The sequence below is a fragment of the Carcharodon carcharias genome, chromosome 1 (genome assembly GCF_017639515.1).
Source record: "Carcharodon carcharias isolate sCarCar2 chromosome 1, sCarCar2.pri, whole genome shotgun sequence".
In the NCBI taxonomy this organism is placed as follows: Eukaryota; Metazoa; Chordata; class Chondrichthyes; order Lamniformes; family Lamnidae; genus Carcharodon; species Carcharodon carcharias.
The window spans coordinates 152,800,260-152,825,348 of record NC_054467.1 but is presented as its reverse complement, the minus strand read 5'-3'; the positions used below and the strand labels follow the sequence as shown (position 1 = coordinate 152,825,348).

The following is a 25,089-nucleotide window of genomic DNA, read 5'->3' as shown; positions in this document are numbered from 1 at the left end:
AAGGGCAATTAGGGATGAGCAATAAATGCTGGCCTAGCCAGCGACGCCCACATCCTATAAAATTAATTTTAAGAAAGGTCTCAGGACAGTACAATCGGGAATTTCGGAGTCAGGTTGGAGCTTTGCAGTAAACAATCCACTGCATCATTTCTTGGAGCAGAATTTTTAACTATTTGATTCTTAATCACATTGTCCTGTTTGCTCCAGTGAACAACTGAATTTACTTAGCACCAACACAAAATTTTCTGTAGAATTATAAAACACAATGTAAAAACAGAGCTGCTGGTATCTGAAGTTCAGAATGCTGATGTCAAAGTAAATTAAGTATTATTACAAAGGGCTGAAAATCAACAATTCCCTGCACCTGAGGGCCTACATCCTGGGGTTCTGAAAGAAGTAGCTGCAGAGATAGTGGACACACTGATTATGATTTTCCAAAATTCTCCTGATTCTAGAATGGTCCCACAGGATTGGAAGTTAGCAAACGTGACAACGTTATTCAAAAAAGGAGGGAGAGAGAAAACGGAACTACAGGTCAGTTAGCACGACATCACTCTGTTAAAATGCTGGAGTTTATTATTAAGGAAATCTTAGCAATGCACTAAGAAAACCATAGTATGATCAGACAGAGTCAACATGATTTTACAGAAGGAAAATTGTGTTTCACAAATTTATTACAGTTATTAGAGGATGTAACTAGCAGTGTGGATAAAGAGGAGCCAGTAGAGGTAGTATACTTTGGATCTCCAAAAGACATTTGATAAGATGTTAAACAAAGGTCTATATCCATGAGGGCTCTTGGGGTTGGGGTAACATCTTAGCATTTCTGGATGATTGGTTAATGGACAGGTAGAAGAGAATTGAGATAAACAACATATTTTAAAGTTGGCAGGCTGTAACCAATAGAACTGTGTAAGGATCAATTTGTTTTTTCTTTGTTCTTCGGATGTGAAAGTCACTGACAAGGCCGGCGTCTATTGTCCGTCCTCAATTGCCCTTGAAAAGGTGGTGGTGAGGCACCTTTTGAACCTCCAAAGTCCTTGTGGTCTAGGTGCACTCACAATGTTTTCTGTATGGGTTTGATACTACTAAGTGGTTTGCTGTGCCATTTCAGAAGACAATGACAGCTAAGGATCACGTTTCTGTGAATCTAGAGTCACATTTTTTCCGGACCGGATAAGGGTGGCATATTTACTCTGCTGAAGCACATTAGTGAACCAGATGGGTTTTATGACAATCCAGCAGTTTCACGATCATTATTAATGAGACCAGCATTTTATTCTAGATTTTTTTTCTTAATTATTTGAATTCAAATTTGCCCAGTTGCCATGGTGGGATTGGAGCTCATGTTTCCAGATCATTAGTCCAAGTCTCTGGATCACTAGCCCAGTAGCACATTAATGACTGAAATGAAGAGACCGAGGGTAAAGTATCCAAGTTTGCTGATGATACAAAGCTAGGCAGGAATGAAAACTGTGAGGAGGACACAAAGAGGCTGCAAGGAGATATGAAGAGGTTAAGTGACAGGGCAATGAGATGGCAGATTGTTTATAATGTGGGGAAGTGTGTCACTTCTAAATTTCATAAGAAAGCACTGTAAGTGATATCTTTGTACGAACATTTAATGCGCTCGTATCAACTTTTTCTCTCCGTTGTTTTATAAAAGTTATTAACACTCACAGAGTTGATGACTATTAAATATCAAAGAGAAATTTAACACTGCTGTATGAAGCTGTTGTACATGTGGTTATCTAGCTTCTTCTTAAATAATTTAATGGGAGGCTAGATAAGACATAAGGGAGAAAGGAATATAAGAGAACAGTAATGGTTAAATGAAGAGAGATGGAAAGAGGCTCGTGTGGAGCATAAATGAAGGCATAGACCAGTTGAGCCAAATTCATGTTACTGTGCTATAGGCTCAATCTAACCAGTCACAGTAATATCCAAGCTATATTAACCCACAGGATAACAATTAACTGTTACAAAATATAGCCTTTTTTTGCATCAGACATTCATAGTTAGTTTGTGACTTAGAACTTCATTTAGATAACATTGGACAGAATAACTTTTCAAATGGACTTTGGTTAATTTCATATCAAAGTTATATTACTTAATTTGCTTTGATGGAAAGGAGAAGCCACTTTACATGGACCTTTTCTAAACATATCCCAAGTACTCAGATGTCAATATTTCATAACCATTTATCTTTTGCTGAATTGTAATAAAGTATTTTACCGATAACCTGTAGAAACACTGTGGCATTTGACATGCCAAAATCATTTCTGGCGAAACATGTAAAACTTCCGGTGTCATTGACTGTCACTGAATCAATGCACAATGTACGTATAGTTTGATAGTATTTAGGAAAGTTGTTGGATGATGTTGTCACTTTAGCTGCCTGAAAGTAATATATGAGAGAGAATAGTTTTATTTCATGCAATCAGTTGTTTACAGAATAACAGTGAACAGTACACTTAACATCCTCTGACAAAGCTAATCCTTAGAAACATAATTCTTTACTATATTCTGTTTCATAGAATTTCTTTGCTTAATTGATGGATAATTTTCATAAATCCATGTAGTTCCACAGTGTGATAAATCATGGCAACTGGAATTCCAGATAAGGCTGGTAGCCTAAGTCATTAACTTTATTAAACTCTTGGAAACTGAAGGTAACTGAGTGATTAGTCCAGGAACGTTACTGCATGTCTTCTCCACTAGTTTTGTAGATTTAAATTTAAACAAAATATAGCAAAGGAAGGTACAAACTGAAAAAGTAAAACCGAAGATAGTAGCCTGGGAGTCAATACAGTTGAAAGGTCATTGACATGAAACTTTAACCCTGTTTCCCTCTCCACAGATGCTGCCAGAACTGTTGAGTATTTCCAGCATTTTCTGTTTTTATAGTTAATATGGTCAGACTTTTCATTGGCATCATTAACATACTTGGTTTAATTTCTCCACTAAAATCACAAAGTAATATATTAATATGTCAGTTGTTCAAAAACAAATTTTGCATACAATGGATCTGATTTTAATATGAAGCACATATCAGGGAGATGGTGGATTGCGACTTTGTACTCTCAGCCCACTGGTTCTTTAGTTCAAAGTATAATTTGCCTACAAACATAGTGTTTAGTCAATATTGATTTTAGTCTTACAACAGTAAAAACCTTAAACCCTGAAATCTTGTCATGTCACCCTTTCAGCTATCCACTAGAAGTTATAATTTCACTTTTAAAGTTATCAATCTCTATGTAACAAGATGATAATGTTGTAACTTACTAATTATTTCAGTTAAGATTAGTAGCCTGAGCTTTACTAGCTTACAGATGTTGTTAGTTAAACTGCAACACCTCATGAGAATCTAGTAGCTTAGCTAGTGGTTTAAGCTGATTGTGCAATTGGTCCACAGTGAAGAAACTACATTTAATAATGGAATACTATTAGTCTATCTATAGGGTATGATTAGTATAGCAGTACAGCAATTCTTTTCAAAATGGGAACATCAGCCTGGCCATTGAGGATGTGGTGCCATGAATGAGGGTGGCACGGTAAAGATTGGAGGAACGGTGCTCAGATACCAAAAGAATGAAATTCAGTCATAATTGACTAGTTATATAACAAAGTTCCTTTAAGAAACAATTCTGTAATATTGCCTGAAGCTCTTGCTGCTGAGTAATTCCCTTTTACATTGTGGGAAGGAAGTGGAAGTTCATAACAGTGGAACAACATTAAAGGAGTTGCATAAGTTGTTTTGAAATTAGTGCAGAACATCAGGCAGGGTGTAAAGAGGCTATCCAACACAAGCCCACATAAACCAGGAAGGTAGGTTAAAATTGTGTCCCATCTCTCTAGGTTCAGCTCAGTAACTCCATTGCTGCCTTGTTTACTTTGCAGCCCTGTGACTATAGTCAAGACAGTCAACAAATAGCAAAATGAAAGAGACCTAGCGAAGGCATCAAATGAGTCAAATTTATGAGAGTTTATTCACATGAACATCCAGTGCTTTCCATCCCCTCCCCCAATCTAGTTCCTCATCTTCATGTTTACAGTCTGTATCATTAATCTGTGATAATCTGCATTTCCACACTTGCAAAGATCCATCCTGTTTTTTTCCCAGCTTCAGCAAACCTCGTTTCTTCATATCATCATTGTTATATTAATACATGGTCAACACCTGAAGTAATTGATTCAAGATGTGCTGGTGTTTTTAACAATCTATATACAGAGTGACAAAGGCAGTTTATCTATTTGTGTTAATAATACATAGGAACAGGAGACAACTATTCAGCCTCTTGAGGCTGTTCCACCATTTAATGAAATCATGGCTGATTTGTACCCCAACTCCATCTACCTACGCTGCCACCAAATCCCTTAATATCCTTGGCTAGCAAAAATCTCTCAAATTCAAATATAAAATCGAGAATTGAGCTCGCATCTATTGGTTTTTTTTGTTGGTGAGAGCCCCATGCTTCTACCACTCTTTTGTATGAAGAATTTTTTCCTAACTTTTCTCCTGAATGATCTGGCTCTGAATTTAAGGTCATGAACCCTTGTCCTAGATACCCCAACCAGTGTAAAAGGTTTCTCTTTATCTAACTTATCAATTTCTTTCAAAATCATAATACCTTCAATCTTAACACATATTAACACATTTTTTTATTCCAGAGAAAATAAACACAGTTTATGTAATCTCTCCTCTTAATCTAACCCTTCGAGCCCTGGAAGTATTCTGGTGAATCTGAGCTGTACTCCTTCCAAGATCAATACATCCTTTCAAAGGTATAATGCCCAAAACGAAACACAGTACTCCAGATGTGGTCTGACCCAGTGTGCTTCGCAACCACTACTGACCCGGGGACTAAACCAAAATGCAAGTCACTGATGCACAACACGGCCGAGGCCATACGAGAGGCCAGAACCCTCACCCCCACCACTTGTGTGATTTCACACAACTAGACTGGTTCCCATGTGCATGGCATGAGTCGTCATTGGCGCAAGCAGCAACAATGTTGTTTTATAAGCAAGACTTAGGTAATGGTTGATTTTGTTTTGTTTCTCACTCCACAGATGTCACCAGACCTGCTGAGTTTTTCCACTGCTCTGTTTTTATTACAGACAAATGTTAAATTTACTTACTGAACTTTGTGGATGAATCCAATTCACGGTTACTGCCTGGTTTATATTTTTTATTGTGCATGTCATCTGAAACTCCTCTCCTTCCTTCAGCAACTCCTTATTTATCTTCACGGTGATCTCTGGGGCTCTCTTGGGGACTAAAACATTACATGAACACTTTATTTATGAGTTATTATTGCTGACATAGAATAGTGCACCAATAACTGCCTCTTTCTGTTCCAAAACAGTGAATATACATCCCATTGGGAACGAACAGAAAGCACTTTATACTTGAATTTGCTAAGTACTGTGAGCCTTCACCTTTTAGTTCATGCAATTAAATATTTATTTAACTAATGGAATTAAATATTTATTTTAATTAAAAGAAAATATGCTGATATTTGCTGAAAAATACGCTTTGCATCTCAAATTTGGAAATCAAAGTTTAAGGTTGAAAATATTGAAAGCTTGCATATTCCACAAAACATTTTGCTGATTTTACTGAAAAATTCACGAGAGCAAACTTCCTTAACTCAGCATTGTGCAGACATGTGTGCCAGGAATTGTGTTTCCTTCTGATAGGGATTTTGTAAGGCTTAATGAAATACTGTGTTTCACACATTCTTCTCATATGTGAGGAAATAAAAAGAAATGTCTCTCATTCCGCAAAATAAAAACAAATTTCTTTCTATCCTTACTTCAAGGCAGCAACAACTTTTTCACACGCAGAGGGCTCCTCCCAGTATCATGTCCAATATATCAAACCTGCAATCTCCCACAAATGTTCCTTTTTTAATGTTATATTGCTCACTAATGTGCTCCAGAAAAAGATAATTGCAATTGGAATATCTCTTTGATATTACAAAGTTATCTTGGCTTATTTGTTAGCTGCCACAACTCCTACAACAGTCAGAAGGCTGTGGCATGAAGACTCATTATGCAGTTGAGCACATTCTAGGCTAGCAATGAAAGAGGGATGTATTATTGGAGGTTCTATCATTTGGATGAACTGTCTGCTCACCCTGCCTATGAAATTTACCTATGCTAGGAATACGGAGTTTGTGTCTTTGGCTTCAGGTGGTTTGGAATCCCACTCAGTCGGCAATGTCCCAAACAGAGCAGAAACCATAATACTTTAGGGCTTTAATGTTTAAGATATTGGCAAGAAATTGTGCAAAAAAAAACAATGTCACGATGCTGAGTAGGCAAGACTGGCTGTCACAGAGGCACTGAGCCTGGATAGAATAATTTTATAAACTTACAATGTTTTTCCAATTTGTGGGCACATATTACATATCTAAGTCTTCATCCAACCTCAGGGCTCTGATTGAGGAAACACTTTCAGTGCCAGTGAGATTGGGGACTATCAGCTTAGAATGCTAATGACAGAAAAATAGCAGGAAAAAAAAGACAAATAAAATTGGTTTTCTCCAAAATGTGCAAAGCTAAAGCTGAATAGCAACAACAGAGACTAGCTGCACTGTAACAGGGAACTGTGAACTTGATTAGATATCCTGTGGGCTCATGTTTCATTTCACCTGCCTATTTCTGTTCCTCAGTATGGTACAGGACAGCAGTAAACAAACTTGTCTTCCAGTGTAAAGAGGTGGCGATGACCTAGTGTTCCAGACTGGCACATTCCATGGTCTATTATCACTTGTTGACAGACACACTAAAGCTTGGGGCAGCCATTGCAAAGGCTCAATGGGGAAAGGTCCTCCCACCATAGGACACTGAGGGGCTGGAGCCTGTGTGAAACCTCTCAGGCTGTATGCACCAGAGAATGATTGAAATGAAATGAAAATGTACATTGTACATCTATAATAAAAGTGTTGTGAGACACCTCATGTTCTGCATTGAAATAAACTAATCTTTGTGTAGTGTCAAATTTGAACTGTGATGTACTTTAACAAATTTTATGAATTAAAGATGTTTTTTTGAGAAAACAGGCTAATGTTATTGACAGTTGGAAATTAACACCTATTCTGCAGATGTTTTGAAGCTAAATGAAACCCATTTTTAACAGAGACCTGTCAATTATGCAACATTGTAAAGATGTCAAGGCCAAATTAGGAAACCTTAATTATTTTGCATATCTCAAAAGATACAATGTGATTCCGTTATCAACACTGGATGTTAAAGAAAATTTCATAGGCAAATGAGAAGAAGTCTGTAATATTACACCATAACTCTGTGAGTAAATATGTATCCCACAAACTCAAAATATCTTTTAAATTCACTAAAATACATATCCCAGTCCTGGCCCTCACTTTTGCCTGGCACTGTGTAGTAACTGAAGGTATAGCTTCTTCTGCTGTCTATCCAAGAACATCCGACGATTTCTTGGAAGCTCCAACCAATGAGCCCTAAGTGCAGGCAATCCGGTGTGGGGGGGGCTTCCTGTTGACTATTCTGTTCGAGCATGTAGCATCTGAAACGCTCTCTGTAATAAAGTTTATTTGTTTCTTGTTGAAACCTGTCCACTACGTCAAGTCATTACGTTTGGTGACGAGGTTAAAACAGCTCTGACGCTGCACCTCGCCTTGTTACTGTGAGTACATTGAATCTTAAGAGAAAAGAAAAGAATGCTCACCAGTCATGCCACTCTTCAACAGGATCAACCCTATGACGCAATTATGGAAGACTGGAGCCAGTATGCAGAGCGCCTTGGTTTTTATTTCATAGCGAATGAAATTACTGCGGAGGAAAAGCAGAAAGCCACCCTTTTCAGTGTATGTGGTAGCAAGACATACAAACTCATCCGCAGCCTGACGGCCCTGAACGTGCCCAATTCTAAGTCCTTTAATGAATTAGTGGACCTCGTGAAAACGCATTTCCAGCCAAAACCATCTGTAATAATGCAGCGGTTTAAGTTTAATTCCAGCGTTAGGGCCCCGAGAGACTCCATCACAACCTATGTAGTGAAACTGAAGCAGTTGACAGAACACTGCGACATCTGAGACACACTAAATGATATGCTGCAGGACTGATTAGTTTGTGGAGTTCACGATGACGCTATTCAGCACCTTTTACTCACAGAGGTTGATGTTGATTTGAAGCACACCCTGGAAATATCCCTCACCATGGAAGGTGCTGCGAGACACTCACAGGCTTTGCAACACATACAACATGGCACTGTTCTTCATGTGGGGTGGGAGCCTACCACCAGGTGTGACGTGAAAACCAGAGACACAGCAGCGAAGTGAAAGGCAATGTCCACTGTTAGAGAAACGAAAAGGCCTAGTAGAAACACTTCAGCAGTGACTCCAAGGTTAATTTGTTATAGATGTGGGGGTGGCCATGGACCGGACATCTGCAGATTCAAGGAGGCAGAATGTCATTACTGCCAAAACAAAGGTCACATAGTAAGGCAACACAGGGCGAAGTTGAAGCAGCCCATAAAGCAGCAAACCAACATGATTGAATTGAAAAATACAGCAGAACCTGAAGCTGCCGTTGCCGACATCTATTCCCTGTATAATGTCACTGCTGTAAAAACGGAACCTAACACTGTCACAACCCAAGTTAGTGGCCAGAATCTTCTGTTTGGCATGCAGGGGATGACCCAGCACGTCAACACATAAAATCGGGCGTGCGTCCCGACGTCACTGTGGGTCATTCTGATCTTCCATTTGGCGGGCGCACAGCAGAGTCAGTTGCAAGCATGCCAAACTGTCAAAGGCCTATTAAGGCCATGAATAAAACAATTAACCCAATTGAGAAAGCTGCCGCTCAACCTTAAGGTTAGCGGGCAGGCAAAAAGCCCTGGCAGTCTTCGCATTTTTCATGAAACCTCAACCAAGGGCAGGATGAGATTTCATGAAGGTTTTCTTAATCAAAAGTTTTTATGAAAATTCATAAACATGTCCCAGTTCATGTGACACTGTCACATGAGGGGACATGTCTGAATAATTTTTTGTTTTTATTTTTTCCAACTTTGAAACTGAAGTTAATTTACCTGAGGCAGCTCCGTGTCTCATGGAGATTTCTGAGCTCTATTGAGCGCATGCATATGGTTTGCTCAGACACCCACCCACAACTGTTCCCGACCAGCCCGCCCAACAGGGAGAAAATTCTCCCCAATGAGATGCTACTACTAAAGGAGGTCAATATGGGGGCCCCACCCACAGTGGTGGGAGAGCACACATTAAAATATCTAAACAAGGGTACCCAGCCACTGAATCTAGTGTGAACAACCGCTCAATTGAAGACATACATTGGAGGATCTATAGAGGTCAAGGGCATCTCCACAGTATCAATGTCTTATAGGCAGCAGACAGCCCGGTTTCCAGTGATAATAGTGACAGGAAAAGGACCTAGTCTTTTGGGCTGAGACTGGTTACAGAAAATCAAGCTTGACTGGTCTGAAATATTTCATCTGAGAACAGGAGGGGCTCCTGAACTGCTAAGGGACAAATTAGGGAAGTTAAAAGGCTTGCAAGCAAAAATATATGTGGTATGTCAGGCAACACCATATTTCTTTAAGGCCAGACCAGTGCCTTATGCATTGAAGGAGATGATGGATGCAGAACTGTGCCAGTTAGAAAAGCCAGGCATCATCCAATCTATCCAATTCTCAGAATGGGCAGCACCCATAATTCCAGTGGTTAAGCCTGACCAAACCATATGCAATTGACCATGAACAACGTAGCCAAACTAGCTAAGTACCTTATTTCAAAGGTCGATGACTTATTTGCAAAGCTAGCTGGAGGCAAATCCTATTCAAAACCGGATATGAGCCATGCTTACCAACAATTAGAGCTGGACAGCGCGTCTAGAGGATACGTAACCATCAACACACACAAGGGTCTTTATCAATATACTTACCCACCCTTTGGAGTGTCGTTTGCATGTGCAATCTTCCAAAGGACAATGGGGAGTCTTTTGCAAGGACTTCCCCGGGTAGCAGTAAACCTGGAGGAGGTGCCAAGAAGCTTCATGGAAGCCAGAGTACAATTAAAGAAAGAAAAATGTAAATTCCAAGTGCCAGAAGTTACTTACCTGGGTCACAGGGCGGCCACCATGGGTTTGCATCCAGTAGGAGAGAATGTTAGAGCAATCAAAGATGCACACTCACCGTCTACCGTAACTGAACTTAAGTCTTTCCTGGGTATGATCAACTACTATAGCTGCTTCTTGCCTAACTTATCAACTTTGTTGACACCATTACACTTACTGTTAAAAAATAATCGCCATTGGTCATGGAATTCACAACAGGAAGATGCCTTTGTGAAAGTAAAGAAACTGTTGCATTCATTGTGTTTATTGGTACACTCGACCCATTGAAAGAGTTGGCATTAACATGTGATGCTTTTCCTTATGGTGTGGGAGCTGTGTTATCATATAGAATGGAAAATAGAACAGAAAGGCCCATTGGTTATGACTCTAGAACCGTCTCCACAGCCAAGAAGGGTTATTCCCAGCAAGAAAAGGAAGGTTTATCGGCGATATTCAGAGTGAGGAAATTCCACCAGTACCTGCATAGATAACATTTCACCATTGTGTCTGACCATAAACCATTAATGGGTTTATTCAGTGAGGATAAGGCCATTCCAGCATCAGCAAGAATTCAACATTGGGCTTGCATATTATCTGCATATGGGTATACCTTTATGCACCATCCTGGCTTACATATTACAAATGCAGATGCATTCAGTCATCTCCAGTTACTAGATTGTATTGAACATGCTCCAGTGCCACAAGAAGTTATGCTAGTACTTAATTTATTGAATTCTTCACTTGTGTGTACGAAGCAAATGAGAAATTGGACGAACAGAGGTCCAATTTTGTCAAAAGTCCGAGGCCTTGTTTTGCAAGGGTGGTCAAACTCATCTGTATCTGAAAAGATAAGACCATTCCATGCTTGTAACACAGAGTTAAGTTGTCAAGACGGAATCTTATTGTGTGGATTTAGAGTTGTCGTCCATTCGCAAGGAAGAGAACCACTCTTGACAGAGCTTCACAGTGCGCATCCAGGCATATCAAAGATGAAAATGCTTGCGCGAAACTATGTCTGGTGGCTAGGCATTGATGTGACATTGAAAGCATGGTCAAGCACTGTCTCCATTGTCAGCAACAACAGAAGTTGCCTATTTCAGCTCCACTGCATCCGTGGGAGCAGGCAGCTCGCTCCTGGGTTAGACTACATATTGATTATGTGGCACCATTCTTAGGTACCATGTTTTTGTTGATTGTAGATGCACATTCTAAATGGATGCATGTTATGCGAAGTCAGATCACCTATCGAGAAGCTGCATCATTGTTTTAGCATACATGGCCTACCGGAAATCATCGTTTCTGGTAACAGTCCAGTCTTTACCAGTATAGAGTTTCAGAGATTCGTGAATTTAAATGGAACCAGGTATATTAAAACAGTCCCATGCCATTCGTCATCAAATGCTTTAGCTGCAAGCTTTCAAATCTGGAATGAAGAGGTTATCTGAAGGTGCTCGAGAAACTTGATTTTCCCACTTTCTTCTCAGTTATTGTACAACACCACATTTGACTACGGGTACAACACCATCTGAATTACTGATGAAACGCCACCTATGCACAAGGTTAAGTCTGGTGCTTCCAAACTTAGAGGGGAAGGTGGAGAGGAATCAAGGTAATCAAAAATAGAATCACGATATTCATAGCAAAGCTCACAGATTCACTGTAAGAGACACAGGATTCGTGCGGAATTTCGAAGTGGGCCTTGTTGCATTCCTAGAACCATTGTCTCAGGTACTGGTCCATTATCCTTCCAGGTGGAAGTGGAAGACAGAATTTTTCAAAAACACATGGACCATATTCGTGATTGAGAGACATTATAGCAACCATGTATTCCCCCTATGATTAACGTCAAGCCATCAATTCCTGAGGTGACAGATCAACGTAGAATAGACATGCCTGATGTCTCTGTAGAGTTGCCAAACCCTGACCTGCCACTTTCTAATGATGTATCTTGTGCTGCAGTTCCTGATCGTGTCAATTCTGTGGAGGAATCTCAAGCATTAGCGCTACACTGCTCTATCCGAATAAGAAAAGCACCTCAGAGACTTCATCTTCAATCACCTGAAGTTGTATATTATATATATATATATATATATATATATATACGTTGTTGGAAATTCAAATGTTATTTGTAAATAGAAGCTGTAAAAAACTAAAAGGGGAGGAAATGTAGTAACTGAAACTTCGACTGCTGTCTATCAGGGGTCACGTGATGCTGTTGGACACTCTGACCAATAAGCCCTAAGTGCAGGTAATCTGGAGGGGGGGGTGCAGGGCTTCCTGATAAGGGTCCTGATCATGCATGTAGCACTTGAAAAGTTCTCTGTAATAAAGTTTATCTGTTTCTTGTTGAAAACTGTCTAGTCCGTCAAATCATTACACACTGCTTGTGCTGCTACTGCTTATAGCTACTCCTGCCAGGGGATATGCTGTTATTTTGCTTTTATCTTGCTGTCATAGGATGTCATGTTTGTCTATCTTGCACCATCCTCACATATCCAATATAGCTCATCTGCAGCCTCTCTATGATTTTCATTATCCAACTACGTCTAGGCAGACCCCTCTTTCTGTTGCCCACCACTTGGCCCTCTAGAAGGGATCTCTGTAGCTTTTCAGCTCAGATCAAATGGCCAAAATACTGACATTTTCTTCTCTGGATGTCACTTTTTAGAGTTCTTTTTGTTCATGGAATTTCAAGCACCTCTTTATTGATTTTATGCTCTGCATATGGAATTTTTAGCATGTCTTAACATCCACATTTCAAAACCTTCTATTTTCTTCCACAGATCTTTATTGTCTAGCTCCTGAGGTATACCGAAAGTGGATAGAATCTAGCATATTTTCCTTGCTACAAGCTTGTGTTTTCTTGTTATTAACACATCCTTTATCTTCACAAAATTACTTCTGGCCATCTCTACCCTACTCCTGGCACTGCATAGCACAACTATCACACATGCTATTTCTCTGCAACGTTGCTTCCACTAATAACATCCCAGGCAACCCTTTGCTAAGAATATAGTTTTACACAATGTCCACCATGGTATAATTTGTACAGAGAATAACGATGAGGAGCCATGCAATGGAATAGGTAACCAACAGGTCGGATGGACTTAAAATGCAAGAGCAAGAGTTGTGAATTACAACCAGAAGCCTGCATGGGATGTAGACCAGATCCTATGACCTTTTTCATGCCAGCTCCATTATCAACACATTCCATTAGGGTAAAACAGGCATTTAATAAATGGCCCATGGACAAACTGCAGCCTTTGCAAGCTTCTGTTCCAGATTCCAGATGGAATTTGATTTGATCCTGTGTTTTCTGTTCTGCTGTAGAAGTCGGTAAACAACCCATTTTCTCCAAGCCTTCAGTTGCGTAAGTTCAAGTCTAAATCAGCTTCTCATCAACAAAAGACATCAACAGAAGTAGAGAGCAAGCAATAGTTCAACACTGGGCTAACCATTGTTCTATATGGCATATAACTTGTAACAGAAATTGCCTGGTGGAACATGGGGTGGGGGGAGAAAGTTAAATAAAAAACAGAACCTGAATTGTCTTTATCCCCCTACATACCATAACCAGTATCGGAAGATGGATAATGGCATTTTTCTTACATAGATCATGAAGAATAAACAAGGGCTAGGAAAATCAGAGAGGAAATGAAGACCTATGTTAAATATTTCAGACAAGTCTGATGATGCCAACATGTTTGATCTGTGGAATACTGCATATAACTGGGTGCAATTATTACATAAGAGCAGAATATAAGCCCCAGAGAAATCTCCATTCTAAACTGCTTGTTACTGAACTATTTTCCCCATCACATGTATGTAAATAGCCCCACGCTAAATAGTGAAAGCTTCAGCTATATTATACTTCCTTAAAAAATGACTTCAGATTTTCTTTTCCTTTTCCACTTACTGCCCACCCCTCCTCAGCCACCACAAGAATAAAACTGTAGTTTGCAGATTGCCTGACTTTCAGGATCTGATTAAGATCTCAGAAGAGAAATGGTTTAGTGGCAATACCATGGCTGTAAGTTTACCAATTTCAAAGATCAGCTAACCCATATTATAAACCTGCATTGAATCAGTGACTAATATTCAAAAGTAGCTCATTGGCTGTACAGCATTTTGGGGCATCATGAGGTAAAGAAAGGAGGTACATAAATGAAATTTTGTTCTTTCTTTCCATCCACACTCTGTGCAAGACTCCTTCACACAAGGCACACACACACATAGGGTACTCACACACTATGGAAACATTCTCTGTACCAAAGTACCCCCCTCCCTCCTGCCCTGACACACACACACAAATGCACACAAATGCACGGTGCACACGCACACACACACATGCAGGGTACCCATACACAGGGCATCCAGTCTATGCAAAGTACACACAAACTCTGCACAAGACCTAACTCTCTAGCCACGTGCAAGCACAGGGCACCAACACCCATTCACGCTGTACTTGCCATGCACACACACACAGGGTACCAACACTGAACCCTGGGCATACATAATCTGTCCAGGGTACTAACACTTTGCATACACAAGCTCACATTTTGATATTTTAGTAATGTGCACGTTTGTATAAAATTCTTTGTCTAGCATTTTCACATGCTTCAATCAATGCTGCAAATAGATCTAATGCGCTCATCACCCTGATCGCTCAAAGCACAGTGTGAATTTGAGTATTGCAGATCCTAAAAACCAGAAAAGTCATTGGTTTAATTCTTGGTCAGTGCTCCCTTAGGTGATTTAAGCTGGGACTGGAGGAGAGCAATGGGCTTCTATTCCCTGGATATTTGGAAGGGTTACAGGATGCAGTTGACTACAGTACACCTCACTCTATCTCAAAGCTGCGCTGGTCCGCAGATTCATTTCACCCTTCATCTCATCCAACATTTTATAAAAATTTATTTTCTACCTTTCAGGTGGAAAAGATTGCAAACTTCAACAACTCATGGCACTAACAGACCTCCAAATATTTCTTCCCTCTGACACCATCCCTTCTTCCAATATCATCCCCTGACATCTATTCATAATACCTTCCAATTTTACACTCTAATTAACTGTCCTTAGCAAAGACTTCAGTTTCAACCCCTTACACCTCCACCTTAATGAATTTCATGTTCGACACAGCACTGAACTCTTCTTCAATCACCTTCACCTTTGCAGTCACTTCTTTTGTAGTGTAAAGGGCTAATGTTAGAACAGTCTACATCATCAATGATGTAAGCTCACATGACAACAAAGCATGCTGAGCAACAGCTCTATGTGAAGCCTCTTGCTAAGCCTTATCCTGTCCCCTTACTTGAGGAAGGATGTAATTGCGCTGGGGGCGGTTAAGAGGACGTTCACTAGGTTGATTCCAGAGATCGGGGATTGTCTTATGAGGAGAGATTGAACAGTTTAGGCCTATACTCACTAGAGTTTAGAAGGATGAGAGGAGATCTAATTGAGGTATATAAGATGCTAAAGGGGATAGACAAAGTAGATGTGGAGCGGATGCTTCCCCTTCTGGGGCTTTCTAGAACGAGAGGCCATAGTTTTAGGGTAAGGGGTGGTAGATTTAAATCAGAGATACAGAGGAATTACTTTTCTCAAAGAGTCGGGAATCTGTGGAATTCATTACCTCAGAGTGCAGTGGGTGCCAGGACCCTGAATAAATTTAAAGAGGAGATAGACAGATTTTTAATTAGTAATGGGTTGAAAGGTTATGGGGAGACGGCGGGAAATTGGAGTTGAGGCCAAAATGAGATCAGCCATGATCATAATGAATGGCGGGGCAGACTCGAAGGGCTGAATTGCACACTCCTGCTCCTAGTCCTTATGTTACGTTCATATGTATATAGTTAAAAGAATGTTTCATAAAAAGTAAAATTTACCAACAGCCTTGCCTCTAGCAGTCTCTATCGATCCTGACCAAGGACAACCTAAGCTAAGACCCACAATGATGATAACAGGTGGTGACAGTGGAAAATACAATGGAAAAAGCACCAAGTAAAGAGTCCAGTGACTGAAAAAGCAGCAAGAAAAATGACTGAGGAAAAAGACAGTGTGGGAAAAATGCCAACAGAACTTGAAGAAAGGCTAGAATGAAGAAAAGCATGGAGAAAACCTTATCCTTACCAAAGCACTTCAAATAGGTGATAGGCCCAGTTCAAGCCAAGAAGTGGCAGAACTGGCATCATAGGTTTAGCAGGTACAGAACCACTTCGGGATTAGCAGAGAAGCCTAGCAAGGAACATGTCAGTACCCTTCTCTATGCCACAGACAGTAGTGCAAACATAATAGTCAAACAGGGAATAAATGAAGCAACGGTGACATACAAAGGTGTTATAAAAGTTTTTAATACATGTTGCAGCCTTAGAAGGAACACAATCATAGAAAGGGCAAAGTTCAATAGACATCCCAAAAGACCGGGAGAGAGCATAGATTCCTTCATTGATGATTTATATCGACTAGCTGAGAATTGCAAATTTTTGAAACCCTGAAAGGCAAATTAATTCAGGATTGCATTATTTGTAGGGGTCTTAGAGGTGACTTCATCAGATTTTCAACAGTTGAGGGATGGTTTAATGCTACCAAAGGCTGTACAGTTAACAAGGCAGTCAGAAGTGAGAAAGCAAAATCATGCATTCATTGGAAGTGGTAAAGAGATTTCATGGAAAAAAAATGACTGACGCAGTGAAGTTTGTAGCACACAGAAGTAGCAGGGCACCCACTCAAAAACAGGGATAGAACAAAGAGGGATGCAGTAGCCGCCATTAATCAGTATAGACAAAGCTGTGGAAACAGAGGTCCACCCAATCGCACCTGTGGATGAGAGTCTGGCAAAGCTAGCAAACTGCAGTTTTCGCCAAACTAGATGCAAACAGTAGCTTTTGGAAACTAGCTTGAGATCAGGAATCCAAACATTCATCACACCACCTGGGAGATATTGTTTCAATCAACTATCCTTTGGTATTACATTAGCACCAGAGAGTTTTGAGAGGATGTTGACGAGCACTCAAGAGAATTAGAAGGGGTCATCTGCCACATGAATGGCATCCTGATCCACAGGTCCATTACATCAGACAATGATGACAGAATGAAAGCAGTGTTGCAAGGAGCAGGGCTAATTCTTAATAATAAATATGAGTTCTCACAATAAACCAACTTTCTGGGGCGCATTGTTCACACATCAGGCATCAGGGCTAATCATCAAAAATAGAAGGCAATCAAAGGTTTTCCACAACCTCACAACATCACAGAGTTTCAACACTTCAAGGGAATGGTCAATCAAGTAGGAAAATTCCTACCTAAACTGGCATATGTAAGTGAACTACAGCAACAACTGCCTAGTCAAGACCAAGCATGGCGATGGGAAGAAAATCCACAAATTTCATTTGAAAGGATAAAAGAGCTGCTCATTTCACCAGGCATATTGGCTCACTATGACCCAGAACTGCCTATGATTGTTGCCTCAGATGCATTTATCAAATGGACTGGCAGCAGCACTCTTTCACATTCAGAGAGATGGTAAATGCAGACCAGTGTACGACACATCTCGATTACTGACTGAAATGGAATAAAGATATGGTGTGATTGAAAAAGAAGCTTTATGAGATATATGGGCTTGTTAGAAGTTTGCTGATCACGTCTTAGGCCTAAAGGTTACCATTGAGAAAGACGACAAACTGTTGGTTACTTAATAAATGCTAAAGATTTAGCAAAGATGTCACCAAAAATCCAGAGGTTTCATTTGAGATTGATGAGATTCAATGCTATAACTGAAGATGTCCGAGGAAAACAACAAACTACAGCAGATGCATCGTCACATATTCCTGTTGAAAAACTTGAACAAGGGGACATAGATTTGTTGAAGGTGTCGAATCTGATACTTCATTGACCACAACTTTCTACCATCAACACAGAGGTTGAATTAAATTTGAAAGGGACAAAAAGATGAAGAATGTGCTACAATTTGGAAAAACTGCATCAAAGGATGGCCAGAATATGTTCCAGATAATCTTATCCTGAAGCAATATTTCAAGCAACAAAGAAATCTCAGTGTCATGGATGACTCGCTGATTTATGATGAGAGATTGGTCATACTTAGATTCCTCAGACGTGAGATCCTTCAGAGAATATACCAGGGACACCAGGGCATTAAAAAGTGTTGTGCTAGATTGTGAAATTCTGCTTGGTGGCCAGGAATCTCAAAATCATTAGAGGAAATGATTTCAAATTGCATTGCCTGTGCAATCCATCACCAGGAGTAAAGAGAACCACTGATGGTACCCTCATTTCCGTCCAGGCTGTGGGAATGACTTGGAATGGATCTATTCGAGTTCAAAGGGAAGATATTCCTCATAGTTGTTGACTATTACACCAGAATAGTTTGGCTCCACCTGAACTTCTAATGGGAAGGTGACTTCGGACCCAACTTCCTGTTCTTCCATACATGCTTATGCCTTACCTCAAAGCAGCAGGTATAGAGAGAGTAAGGGAAAAGGAGGATGAATATCCTGCAAATCAGACCAGAAACTGTAATCAACATCCTAGAGTACATCACTTATCAGAAGTCCAGCTAAGGGAAATAGTATAGATTCATGACCAGATTTGCAAAGGCCAGGTTTTGAATAAAACACTACGTCCACGATCTTATCTTGTAGAGACTGAAAATGGAATAGTGAGAAGAAACAGAAGTGCCTTCATATATAAAAGAAGACTGCCTGAATAGAGAACCGGTATCTCTGATAATTCATATAATACCCCATCCTCTGAGAGAGCCAAAAACAAGGTCGAGGAGATTGTGAAACCACTACAATGGTTATCTCTGTGAACCAGGGATGAAAGCAGAGACTGCAGGGGGGTAAATGTAAGATAAGGTAAATAACGTATTTAATAGGGTCCGAAACCTGGGGGAGATGTAGTGTAAAGGGTTAATGTAAAATATGTAACTAGAACAGCCTACATCATTGGTGATGTAAGATCACAAATCAACAGGGCATGCTGAGAGATAGTTCTACGTGAAGCCTCATGCTAAGCCTTATCCTGTATATAGTTAGAATGTTTAATAAGCGGTAATGTTTACCAACAGCTTTGCCTCCAGCAGCCTGTATTGATCCTGACCAAGGTCGGCCCAAGCTAAGACCCACAACGACGATATGAGATCTTTGGCCAGGAGTCTTCCCCCTAATTCCCACCTCAGCAGAACCTTTAACCTTTAACTCCAGTATTCTCCCTCCACAAGGACAACCCTCCCACCACCCCCCCCACCGTCCCCCCACCAACCCCCCCCCTCCCCCACCACCCCTCCAGCAACCCCCCTCCCCCTTCCTCAAGCCCCACCTGGCCTCTTACCCATTCTAGATCTTTTCATTTAAAACTGTGGGAGTGACATCAGCTGTCTCAATTTCTCTGCTTCTATCACTCACTCTCACCTGTCTCCTTCTGAACTTGCTGCATTCCTTTCTCTCAGGTCCAACACTAACATCATCAAACGTGTTGACAACAGCGGGTTTGTTGCTGTCAGGCAAACCGATTGCTACTTGCAGAAGCCAAATGTCAACTGCCAAATTTCTGCCTACCGCCCCTGGAACATGACATCAAACCGTCATCTCGTCATCTCCTCTGGAGATCTTCTCTCCATGACCTTCCACCACATAGCCCCCCAATCCCAAACAGCCCTCTGTGACTTCAGTCCCAAGGTCCACAAACTGGATTGCCCTGATAGACCCATCATCTCCTATAAAAATACTATTTCTTTATGCCCTTCACCCATCTCTTCTCACTTACATCTGTGACTCTTCTGATGTCCTGCATCACCTTCATAGTTTTTAATTTCCTGCCCTAAGCATCTCCTTTTTAACATAAATGTCCATCTCTCTACATCTTCAACTCCCACCAAGACCAAGAGAGCTTTCTGCTTCTTCTTTGACTAGGGGCCTATCTTGTCCCCACTCACCACCTCTCACTGGTTCAACATGTCCTCAAATTGAACAACTTCTTTAACTCCACTCACTTCCTCCAAATAAAAAGTGTTTCTATGCCTACCCATATGGGCTGTGCCTGTTTTTTTGTGGACTATGTGGAACATTCCTTGTTCCAGTTCTACTCAGGGTCCCCCCCCCCACCCCAACTCTTTTCCCCAATATGTTGATGACCGTATCGGTGCCATTTCCTGTTTGCGCTCTGAACTGGAAATTTTCATCAAATTGTTTCCAATTTCCACCCTTCTCTCATCTTCATATGATGCATCTCCAACTCTTCCCTTCCCTTCCTCAATTTCTCTATCTCGGTTTCTGGGGATAGGCTAACAACGAATATTCACTATAAGCCCATGCATTCCCACAGCTATCTCGACTATACTTCCTCACACCCTACTTCTTGTAAGGACTCCACTCCGTTGTCACAGTTTCTCCGTCAACATCACATCTATTCTGATGAAACCATCTTCTATACCAGCATTTCTGATCTGTCTTCCTTTTCCTCATCCAGTGATTTTTTTCCCAACCCCACAGCCACCATGATGGATAGGGCCCTCAGCCATCCCTATTCTACTTCACATACTTCACTCTCACCCCTTTCCATTCCACTCAGAGCCATGATAGGGTGCCTCTTGTCCTCACCTTCCATCTCACCAGCATTTGTATTCAACGAATCCTTCTCTATGATTTCTGCCATCTCCAGTGCGATACCACCACCAAACTCATCCCCTCACCTTCCTCCTTTTTCAGAATTCTGAAGCATTGTTGCCTCCACAACATCCTGGTCCACGCCTCAATCACACCCCAAAAAACCCCTCCCCTTCCCACTGCATCTTTCTATGAAGCACGGGAAATGCAAGACCTGCCCTTTTACTTCCTCTTTCCTCAATCACTTCTTCAAGGTGAAACAACAATCCTTGTGTAATTTTTTCAATTTAGTTTACTGTGTTCGCTGCTCACAGTGCAGTCTGCTCTACATTGCCAAAACTAAACATAGATTGTGTGACAACTTTGTGGATCACCTCTATTCAGTCCGCAAATATGACCCTGACATCCAATCACCTCATTTTAATTCTACACCTTAATCTCACGCTGACCTGTCTGGCCTCCAGTTGAGGCCAAATTAGTGTTTCATAAATGCTAATCATAGCTTCCCTTACTTGTGTAATCTATGCCTCTAATTATAAAGCCAGGATCCCATCTGCCTTCAAACCCACTTTCTCAACCTGCCCTGCCACCTTCAATGATTTATGTTCCTTCTAGAATTGCACGTTTTTGGTCATATTGCATCTCCTTGTTCTTCCTACCAAAATGTATCAGTTCACATTTTTCTGCATTAAGTTTCATCTGCCACTTGCCCACCCGTTCCACCAGCCCATGTCCTCTGAAATTATCATTATCCTTCTTAAAATCCACTATACTTCAAGTTTATGTCATCTACAAATTTTGTCCAGGTTATTTGCATATATCAAGAGAAGCAGTGGTTCTAGTACCAATCCCTGGGGAATACCACTGAATACTTTTCTCCAGTCTTAAGGAAAATACTTCATGTCATTCAACCAACCTGGTATGCTTGCAGCCACTGTCCCTTTTATTCCATGAGCTTCACCTTTGTTGACAAGCCTATTATGTGAAACTTTATCAAACGCCTTTTGGGAGTCAGTGTACACAACATCAACCGTATTATCCTCATTAACCCTCTCCTTTAACACATCATGAAACTCAAATAATTTGGTTAAACACATTTACTTTTAACAAATCCATACTTGATTTTCTTAATTAATCCACACTTGCCCAAATGATTGTTCATTTTGTTTCTTAAATCTTTCCCACCATTGAGGTTAAACTGACTGATCTGCAGTTGCTGGATTTATCCTTACACCTTTCCTTTTGAACAAAGGTGCAACATTTGGAATTGTCCAGTTATTTGCCATCAGCACCTATCCACCCACACCCCGTATCTAAAGAAGATTGAAGATTTTGGCCAGTGCTTCCACAGTTTCCACCCTTACTCTCATCAGCAACCCATCCGGTCCTGCTGGCTTATCAACTTTAAGCGCAGTCTCCTTTCAATTCCCTCCTCTTGAACAATTTTTAGCTGCTTCCCCTTTCATTACGACTTTCGCAGCATCTTCTTCATTGGTAAAGACAAATGCAAAGGATTTATATCTAGTTCCTCAGTCATGCCCTTTGCCTCCAGGCATAAATCACATTTTTGGTCCCTATTGGCCCCACTCTTCCTTATAGTCCCTTTTTATTGTTCATATGTCTATGGATAACTTTTGTTTTCCTTTTTATGCTAGCAGCCAGTCTCTTCTCATACGCTCTCTTTGTCTCTCTTATTTTTTTTTTCACTTTCCTTCTGAACTCTCCATATTCAACCTGGTTCCCACTTGTATTGTCAACCTGACGTCTTTCCTACGCACCTTTTTTATGCTTCATCATACTCTCTATCTCGTGGGAATGTACCTGGATCACAACTGAGCCATCTCCTCTTTAAAGGCAATACATTGTTCCTTTACCATTTTATCTGCCAGACATTGATTCCAATTTACCTGAGACAAATACATTCTCAGCCCATTGAAATTGGCCTTTCTTCAATTAAAGATTTTATTCTAGATTGTTTCTTGTTGCATTAATGCTATTTGCATGAGTCTAAAGTCTTAATTACCTGGTATTATCTGCAGTTTAAATCTTTCTGATTTTTTCACTATTCCATTTAGTACAGCAGTGCACACATAATACCCTTCAAAATATCTCTTCAGATTAGTGATGCTTATGCCAGTGTAGATGTCAGCAGTATAGGAGAGGTCTTTGGGCATAGGTGTTCCTTTATCTTTCTCCAGTCTGAGGTTTTCAATCATAGGGGTTGTAACTCGGCAAGGAATGACAGCTTCAGCCCCTTCTGTTCCACCAATGAACATCTGTCGCAGTGATGGATTTACAAACAAATTCTTCGAGTCTTAAAAAAAACATAGAAAATGTTAAATTTGAAAGAGAAAATGGTTTCAAAATGCTCAGGTATGTAAAGCAGCAAAGCATAAGCACTCAGGTTTCATGTCTTTCACAATGTTATCATTAAACTGTGGCTGTCAAAGTAAACATTATTCATCAGCAATATTTGAAATGTTCTCAGTGTTCCTCGTTACGGACCTATGAAAATTTTATGAATAGGTAAATTGAAAAGAAAATAAATGGTTCAGAAAGATATATTAATCACAGAGTTTTAGTTGCCAGCAGTTTCAGCTTTATATGCCATCTCCCTATGTCTGCCCTACTGTATCTCAGGATGAGCTGATGCAGTGTTGTCTGCTATACATGCCACTCACCACACGTGGCAAATCAGCCACAGGCACATGGAGAATTGATGTACTGCATTTTACAACCACACAATACCGAATTGCTTTAAAGTTGCAGCAATGGATATGAGTTTGAGTGTTACTCTCTGGCTTTTATTTGTTGCTCTTCCCTAATTGAGAAAGGAAGGATCAACCATGTTGCTGTGAAACAGGAATCGCATATTGGTCAGACCGCAATTGTTTAACAGATTATAGTTCAGTTGACAGGTTTCTAGTAACCTGGAAACTGAAAAGCTATTTGTTCAATGAAACAAGATAAACAGTAATAGATATAAAAACAAAAAAACTGCAGATGCTGGAAATCCAAAACAAAAGCAGAATTACCTGGAAAAACTCAGCAGGTCTGGCAGCATCGGCGGAGAAGAAAAGAGTTGACGTTTCGAGTCCTCATGACCCTTCGACAGTTCTGTCAAAGGGTCATGAGGACTCGAAACGTCAACTCTAAACAGTAATAGGTCTATTGAAACAAGCGATTGAAAGGAATAGGGTGCTTTAAGGAGTAAAAGGAGAGGTTAAGAAGGTTGATCATGAGCCAAAGGCTTAATAAATATCTGAACACCCTGTTTGGAAGTGGCAGTTGACAGACTGTATGCAAGGCAAGACTCATGAGCGCAGAAGATAATACATAGTGATTTGTCAATTCTTTTCCCTCCCCAAGTTTCCTAATAAGAAAATTGTGATAAAGTTGAGTCAGTTTACTTTTGAAAAATCTGTTTCTTTTAATAAACTGGCACACACTATCAGAAAAAGAACACATCAGTTCACAGATTGTCATCACCCTTTAGAAAAATGGATTATTTGTGAAGAGGAATTATGCTATCGAGTGTGTCTCAATTTACTCTCTGTTGTCTCTTTCCTCCATATCTGTTCTCGGTATCTCTCTTTATGCATCTCGCTTTTCTTTCCCTCTGTCCATTTTCGTTATTTGTTCCTTTGCCTCTGTAATAAATTCAACCCAAAAGGTTGGTGGCAGGATTGGGGCAGCATTCTTCCCTCTGCTTTTGAAAGAACAAAACAAGGAGATGCTATTGGGGTTGGGCTATCCCATCTAAAGCAGTAGCGAAAGGCAGAGGACCTACTACTTGACAAAAATCAATGCACTTCCAGGTGGTTTATGTACAAAATCTTTCTTTTATTGGAAAACAAAAATGCTTTAAGCCATAAGATGAAGGAAAAAAATTTTACTCAAAGGGTTGTGAATCTTTGGAATTCTCTAACCCAGTGGACTGCACATGTTTGGTCATTCATTCAAGACCAAGATGGATAAATTTTTATTGACTGAGGGGCATGAGAAAGTGGAGTTGAGGTATAAAATCAGCCATGATTTTATTAAATATGCAGCAGGCTCAAGGGGCTGTATGGCTTACTCTGCTTCTATTTCTTATGCTTTTATGATTTAAATTCAAGCCTTTCTGCCAGTGAAAGATTTCTTCAACCAGTGAACTTTATCTCACATGCTGTTGGCAGCAATGTAGGTTCTCTTCATCAGTATAAAAATCAGGCAGGAACAGAACATTTACGTTATTGATGCAGCAGGTTTTGTTTGTAATGTCAATGAGGGGTATGTCCAGGGTGCATAGAAGGTCACCTCATAGTTTGCAAAAGAAGATGACCAGCTCCAAAAAAAAACTGACACT

General features: G+C 40.3%; 1 protein-coding gene across 1 annotated transcript in view; it reads right to left on the bottom strand.

The window, feature by feature from the left end:
• LOC121275463 (mast/stem cell growth factor receptor Kit-like) overlaps positions 1-25,089 on the bottom strand; it is a 127,631-nt gene that overhangs the window by 55,932 nt on the left and 46,610 nt on the right. Inside the window, exons 3-5 of the mRNA XM_041183072.1 lie at positions 22,765-23,055; positions 5,143-5,279; positions 2,236-2,398 (exon numbers count right to left, since the gene is read on the bottom strand). Of these exons, the coding sequence (XP_041039006.1) occupies positions 2,236-2,398; positions 5,143-5,279; positions 22,765-23,055 (591 nt within the window). The remainder of the gene's footprint in view (positions 1-2,235; positions 2,399-5,142; positions 5,280-22,764; positions 23,056-25,089) is intronic.